Consider the following 7,528-nt stretch of genomic DNA (forward strand, 5'->3'; position numbering starts at 1 on the left):
GAATGCCAACCTGGCCTTTCAGGTGAGAAACAATACTGAAATAATAACAGCAGCATCTCACAGTAAAAACATACATATCTGTAAAACTTCTTTAAATCTAATTCATTAAACTCAATGCCTAATACTGTTTTTGATATCAGTCTTTGTCCACTGATTGTATATAAAAACGGGGCAAACCCACTGTGACGTCACCCATTGGTTTTCTGAAAAGCCAATATGGCTGTCGCTATATCAGTAGTGCTTCACTCCACCTGCTAGGTCTAATCCAAAAATGGGCAAAGAGGCGGAGCATGAGTGAGCTTGCTAGACAGCTAGTGGCCAGCTACCTATGGTGAGGCCCTCCCACCTGTCATTTAAAGCAGCCGTTATGCATAACTTTTACTCTGTTCTGCAGCTGTGGTCTCGCTCAGGCAACAGGAAGGGGAAATTAGCAATAGAGACCAAAACAGTTTTTTGTACCAGGCCACAAACATGTTTACTACAAGTCTGTTGTATATTGTACATTACCTTACATATCTTACTGTAAATATCAATTGTACATATCTGTCTGTAAATTAGTACTGACTGTAGATACTGTGCACTCCGCACTGCTGTTATAGCACTTCTGGTTAGATGCTAAACTGTATTTCGTTGCCTTGTACTTGTACATTGGTACAATAAAGTTGAATCTAATCTAATCTAATTTCTGCTGTAAAGATGGGCATTTTAACATTAGAGTCTGCTGGGATGGACTCCCTTTTGGAGCCGGCCTCAAGCGGCTATTTGAACACCTGCAGGTTCTGGCACCTCCACAAGGGCTTCATTTCTCAGCCCCGGAGGTTGCCACTTGATCTTGTCCTATATACACACACACTATACTTGTATTCTCTTGTATGTGTTATGTGTTTGCCTCCTCAGCGCCATGAAACCATGATGCTAATCAACACCATACTGGATGTTTATCCCCGCTCTTCAGCCCAGCATGGAGCTAAAAGTAATGATGAGATAGTCTGTGATCTGGCTGAATCTATACTAGCCAAGATACCTGGTATATTGATATATACACACACATATACTTACACCAACCCACACACATTCATAGTCAGTTTGAGTAACTGCTGAGAATATAATTTGCAAAGCTCAATAACTAATACTGTTTTTTACTGTTTTTGATATCAATTTTGTCCACCTGTCTTCCTGTCCATCTGTCTGTGTACAGAGCATCTGAACATGGATGAGGCAGTGGAAACTCTTTTTGTACAAGATGAAAATGGCCGCCTTAACTCGCTCACAACTGTGTTGGGCCAAGAAGTTGACCGATTCAACAACCTGCTCAGAGTTCTCAGGGTGACACATAAAACACACATTTGAATGTTATAGACAGGAGTCATGCAGTCGCGGAGCCAGGCAATTCACACAGGGGTAGCCAGGCTGAGGCCAGTACTCACTTTGAGATGGCACAGAAATTAGTGTCTTGTTCAGTTTTTCCTGCGTCTCTCCTTCATGTTGCCTGTTGATACTGTATTTCTGTGGAAAAACACACAAAGCCCCGCTAGCCTACAGTCGAGTTTAGTGTCCGTGTCTGACTACACATCTAGTTGCCAACAGTAGCAGCTCACTAGATGGCTCAAACACACAGCTTTTCTAGTTGTAGTAGGTCAGTAGGATGTATTCCAATAGACATGCTGAAACACTTACTACCTTTTATTAAACAGCCACTTCACTTCTGCTTAACTATTCAGCTGCTAATGATAGATTTCCTGTTGCTCTTCTTTCACATTAAAAGCATTTAATTTCAAAACAGTGGATGGTGTTGTGTAGTAGCCATCACTGCTGCATTACAAACCAGTATCTATTTTATGCCTTTCATGCTCAAATATGTCCTTAACTGAAATAGGTCCATTCATCTAACTACTGTCAACACAATGTCTTTGTCATAACTTTGTCAGCTGTGACTTTTGGTTTTATCTCACCACCAGGTCACTGGCTCCACCGTACGAGTTATGTTTTAAAGAAGCAGTTTGGATTGAACTTTTTTTCCTGTCAGCTACTGATATCAGAGGACACTACAAAAGAAAATAAAATTGGACCCATGTCTTATATATCTCAAAGGGAAGCTGAAAAACTTAGAAAAAATTAACATCCAAACTGATGAAGCCTCTTGGATGAGAGGTGAAATGTCTTCGACCTAGAAATCTAGTCCAGTTGTATTTTTTTCTAAGTTTTTTCAGCTTACTATGACCTGGATGACTGAGAATCTGCACAGACATCTCAAAGGGAAAAAACTGCATTTGTAGAAGTCTTATGTCCTTTCATCCACCTCATTGATCAGCTGACTTATTTTTTTTTCCTTTTTTTATGTGCTTCCCAGATGTCCCTTGTCACTCTGCAGAAAGCCATAGCAGGTCTGGTGGTGATGTCAGAGGAAATGGACCGTATCTACACAAGCTTCTTGAATAATCAGGTCCCCACCCACTGGGCAACTTCTGCCTACCCTTCTCTCAAAACCCTGTCTTCCTGGGTCAAGGACCTGGTCCTCAGGACTGCTTTCATCCAGGTTTGTGAGAGGCTGCAGATATTTACACAGAAACACACATTTGCATGTTTGGTGTAAATTATGCAGAGTTACAAATATGGTGTTTAAAATAATTTGTCTCAATAAATACATTTAAACTGATTTGTAACAACATAGGAAAAGATGTGATAATTATATGACAGTGGATATTGTTTGATTGTGTGCATCTGAGTGCAAGTGTGCAGGTATTTCTGTGTGATCCCTTGCTGGGCAGAAAAACATTTACAAGAACATTTTGTAATCTTCCCTGGGACAGACTCTCTCACTCTCTCTCCCTTTCCCTCCTCCTATATACAGCATTTGGTTCATCTCCCCTGATTTGAACTGTTCTTCCATTAGACTGGTCTGAGCATGTGTGTTGCACAGTCACTAAAATTCATTCTCTCTCACACACATAAAAGGGGCAAACAGGGCAGAGTTGCATGAGTTTGTAACATGATGGGTCACTGCTTAGTCCTGCTGTATATGTTCACTACCTCAGAAGAGAGATTCTGCCTCACTGTGCCAGCACATGTTGAGTCAGTGAATCTTTCAGGTCTCATGAGTAATGGGATGCCTGCAAAGCACCGTGGCTTATTTAACACTGAACACAACAGATTAAAAACTTTAGCTATTTAAAGATACATTTAATTACATCTCTTCCTCTCTTTCATCTCCTCTTGCTAGACCTGGATCACACGTGGTCAGCCCAAATCTTTTTGGATCTCTGGATTTTTCTTCCCTCAAGGCTTTCTTACTGGTAAAACACTGCAATACCAAAACATCCTCAATCTTTTTAGTGAGCTGCCACAGTAAGGGAAATGCCAAAACTGCTATAATATAATAGAATTATAGTGATCATTCTTTCAAGCATATACTGTACATGAAAATAATGTGATTAGCTTTTAACTACTCCCTATCCTTGGTTGCCACTATTTCAATGCACTATTGTGCAAAGAACAATGCTGAGTTACTGTATGTGTGTTTCATCGTGTGTGTCTTTGCTTCCTGTTTATTGTTATCTCTGTGTGTTTCATCGTGTGTGTTATGTCTTTGCTTCCTGTTTATTGTTATCTGCGTGTTGGCCTGTAGGAGTGCTGCAGAATCATGCCAGGCGTTACAGTTTGCCCATTGATGAGCTGAACTTCCGCTTCAGCCTGGCTCCAACATACAGGGATCAGGCAGTGGTCTATGAGGCTCTACGCACTCTGCCCATCAATGCAGAACTGGACATGGATAAAGAGGTACTGGAAAGGTTGTTGTTGGTATGTGATGTGTAAGGACCCTCATTAATCTATAAGGCATGGACCACTGTAGCACTGGTCCCTAATCACTGGATCACATCCAACTGGTAACATCACTCCCCATGTTGCACTCACCTTATCTCATGTCATCTCCTTACGTGGAGGCTAATGAAGGTATAAAATGTGCCCAAAAACGACTTAAAAATCGCTTCTTTCAAAAATTATTGTTGGCGTTAGTATCAAGGCAGCAGACATCATAAATGTCCAGAAGAGAAATAAGAAATAACACAAAATAGAAGCATCAAACACTACAATGGAGTCTTTTGGGAATTGTATTACTTTTTGCATTCTTAGCTTAGAACTTAGGTAAGAACTCTATGTCCATCCACCTCGAATTCACTCTGCAGAATTTACATATCTTGGGCCAGTTGTAGCTCAGGAGGTAGTGCGGGTAATTTTCTAACCATAAGGTTGGCACTTTGATCCCTGGCTTCTACAGCATGTGTCAGTGTCCTCGGATAAGACACTGAAACCCAAGTTGCTCCCGCTTTCAACTGCCATTAGTGTATGTGTGGATGTGACAAATTGTATCAGATTCTGAACCTGGGTATGCGGAAGTGTTTTTGAGTATTGATGGGGCAGAGACTTCATGGATACAATGCAAAGCATTTTTGTTATGCCTCGCCTCCACACTGACATCCTCATGCCCAGAGGTGTTATTTTTTGGGTTGTCCATCCGACCGTTCATACGTCCATCAGACTCATTCTTGAAGGAATTTATTCACATTTGACATAAGTGTCCACTTGGACTCAGTGATTAACTGATTACATTTTGGCTGTCAAAGATCATAGTCACAGTGACCTCATGTCTGTCCTATGCCTGTGAATTTGACTGATTGGTGGAGGCATACAACCACAAAGCGGCAATTGTGGTTTTCTTTTATTTTTTGTTGTTCAGTCGCCATGCATGCAGTGTGGTTTGTGCTATGCCGTGAGAACAAAAGTATCAGAACATAAACAAAACAAGTGGATATTAACAACAAAATCAAAATTGTGAGCACATGTAATGTGATTTGGATTAAGTAAAAAAAACTAAATCCCATTTACATGGGGGCACACAAACACAACACCTGACTGGAGTCAAATGGTAGAACCAAGAAGGAACACTATATACTATATAGCCTTTGGTAAAAGGGATTGCAGCTGAGAGGGGTAGTTATTTCCAGGTAGAAGTCTTTGAATAATCCCTTCGATGCCCTGGAAGTTGTCAGGTGATTGTTTTGGAGGGGCTTCCTACAGATAGTATGGCAGTTTTGCTATGAGTGTTACTATGAGCATTTGTGGGGTGAATAGTCAAATATTGTAAAATGCACTGGGTGTGTAGAAAAGTGCTACATACTGTACTGTAAGTCCATTTACAACTCTTGTTGTCAATGCTCCTCTGTCAACTATTTCACCCAGATTAACTTTCTCCCCCTGAGCTTCTTTGCCTTTCCAGCACTAAATACAACAAAATTAACAATGCAACTTTTTTCTGATACACAGGTTTTGTACAATCTCCCACAAGTATTTGTGTTACACCGTAGAGGGATCTAAATGTGCCAGAACAGAGCTGCCAACCCGTCATCGTCTGCTTTCCATTTTCTCTGCATAGTCATACAGTATGACTTCTTTTTGAATCAAGACTACAGTCTATCCTTCTCATTTTTTGCAGTTTACAGCTAGATTACAGATTGGTTTTCAAACTAAGATCAACAAGTTTATGAACAATAAATTTTACTTCATGCAGCACAGGTGCATTATATGTTTCTTTTCACAGACATTGGACATCAAGTTAAGTCCACTGGGATTTCATTAGACCGATTTTATTTTGAACTGCTTCATAAGGCACCATACCACCCTTCACTTCTTTGCTAATGCAAATAAAGTCCATAAAGCTTAGGTAAAAGAGTTGTACAAAAATTCTACAAGGACAAAAACATTAGGAATGTTGGGTGTTTCAAATGCTGGTTGACATTGCTCTTGGTAACCCAGTTTATACAAGGTAACTGAGTGAGAACAGTAAATGTGAAAGCACACTAAACACCAGTGCTACACAAGTTACTCACAAAAGCAGAGAGAGCACAAAAGACTAAGTTGTTTAAAAGAAAGTATTAATTACTGTGAATATATTTCTTCTCTGACTTGTTTAAACAACAGTTACCAGAGCCCGAGGATGGCGTGCTTGTGCACGGTATGTTCATGGATGCCTTTCGCTGGGACGATGACAATATGGTGATTGAGGATGCACTACCTCGGGTGATGAACACCATGCTGCCAGTGGTGCACTTTGAGCCTCAGCAGAACTACATGCCTGAGCCTCACCTCTACCATGCTCCTCTGTACAAGACCTCAGCCAGAGCTGGGACTTTGTCCACCACTGGTACATACTTGATCTCAACAGACATATTCACATAAGAGTTTAGTTAATGCTTTTGCATTTTAAGGCATTTTTTGACTTATTGTATTTTGAGCAGATGGAATTTTTTGTTAATATACCATAATGCAGCAGGTACTCATTATTTTGGGTAGTTATTATTGAAAAGGCACAAGGAATGTCCTCTTATCACTAACATAAAGGATAATTATTTTGATTCATATTTTCCCTCACCCTTTATTTCTGTCTCCCTGCAGGTCACTCAACAAATTTTGTTGTCACAGTAATGCTTCCCTCCAAGCGACCTTGCGACTATTGGATAACAAAAGCCTCTGCTCTCCTGTGCCAGCTGGATGATTAAATTTTCAAGGACAAACAACGGAGTTTTAAATGTGATTATTCAGTGACTTGAATTAATGTATCTTTTGTGGATTAGTTTTAAATATTTCCACAGACACTGTTTATGCTCAGAGTGCACTTAGTTCACATACATTGTAATAAACCCTTCTGTGTTAGCCCCGTCTGATCTATCTGCTTCCATAACATACTTGTGTATTTGAGGAGATCAGTTATTTGCAGCAACAAAATCTCATCCTGCTGATACTTGATGAGAATTGTGCAGTACATCCAGACCTCTGAAGATGAGACATTACGTCTCTACAATGGAAACACCTTATCCTAGACTCTGTTCCATTCACGTTCAGTGGTAAGTTACTGGATGACACATAGATGTTAATGGCTCACAAAAAAAACAAGATAGCTAAGAGGGATAAGTTGAGACAGGAGAAGGAGCACTGATCATCAAATGATATGTTTTCACTGCAGCGCACACACACATCAGCAGCCTATTTGTGTCACTTAGGACATATAGTGCAAACATAAAACAGGGCTTTTCAAACACATTAGGTAAACCCACTGCAGTACTGGCACATGGTGCAGACACAGAGCTCTGTCTGTGTCGCAGATACAGTGCCTTGCGAAAGTATTCGGCCCCCTTGAACTTTGCGACCTTTTGCCACATTTCAGGCTTCAAACATAAAGATATAAAACTGTCATTTTTTGTGAAGAATCAACAACAAGTGGGACACAATCATGAAGTGGAACGAAATTTATTGGATATTTCAAACTTTTTTAACAAATAAAAAACTGAAAAATTGGGCGTGCAAAATTATTCAGCCCCTTTACTTTCAGTGCAGCAAACTCTCTCCAGAAGTTCAGTGAGGATCTCTGAATGATCCAATGTTGACCTAAATGACAAAGGATGATAAATAGAATCCACCTGTGTGGAATCAAGTCTCCGTATAAATGCACCTGCACTGTGATAGTCTCAGAGGT

General features: G+C 40.3%; 1 protein-coding gene across 1 annotated transcript in view; it reads left to right on the top strand.

Moving 5' to 3' along the window:
• Positions 1–6,708, top strand: part of dnah6 (dynein, axonemal, heavy chain 6) — a 58,295-nt gene extending 51,587 nt beyond the window's left edge. The window contains exons 77-84 of the mRNA XM_020596207.1: positions 2–22; positions 898–1,027; positions 1,199–1,326; positions 2,351–2,536; positions 3,221–3,293; positions 3,626–3,777; positions 5,977–6,199; positions 6,451–6,708. Coding sequence (XP_020451863.1) covers positions 2–22; positions 898–1,027; positions 1,199–1,326; positions 2,351–2,536; positions 3,221–3,293; positions 3,626–3,777; positions 5,977–6,199; positions 6,451–6,554 — 1,017 coding nt within the window. The 3' untranslated portion in view covers positions 6,555–6,708. The remainder of the gene's footprint in view (position 1; positions 23–897; positions 1,028–1,198; positions 1,327–2,350; positions 2,537–3,220; positions 3,294–3,625; positions 3,778–5,976; positions 6,200–6,450) is intronic.
• The last annotated feature ends 820 nt before the right edge of the window (positions 6,709–7,528 follow it).

This window comes from Monopterus albus, unplaced genomic scaffold (assembly GCF_001952655.1).
Source record: "Monopterus albus unplaced genomic scaffold, M_albus_1.0 scaffold29.1, whole genome shotgun sequence".
In the NCBI taxonomy this organism is placed as follows: domain Eukaryota; kingdom Metazoa; phylum Chordata; class Actinopteri; order Synbranchiformes; family Synbranchidae; genus Monopterus; species Monopterus albus.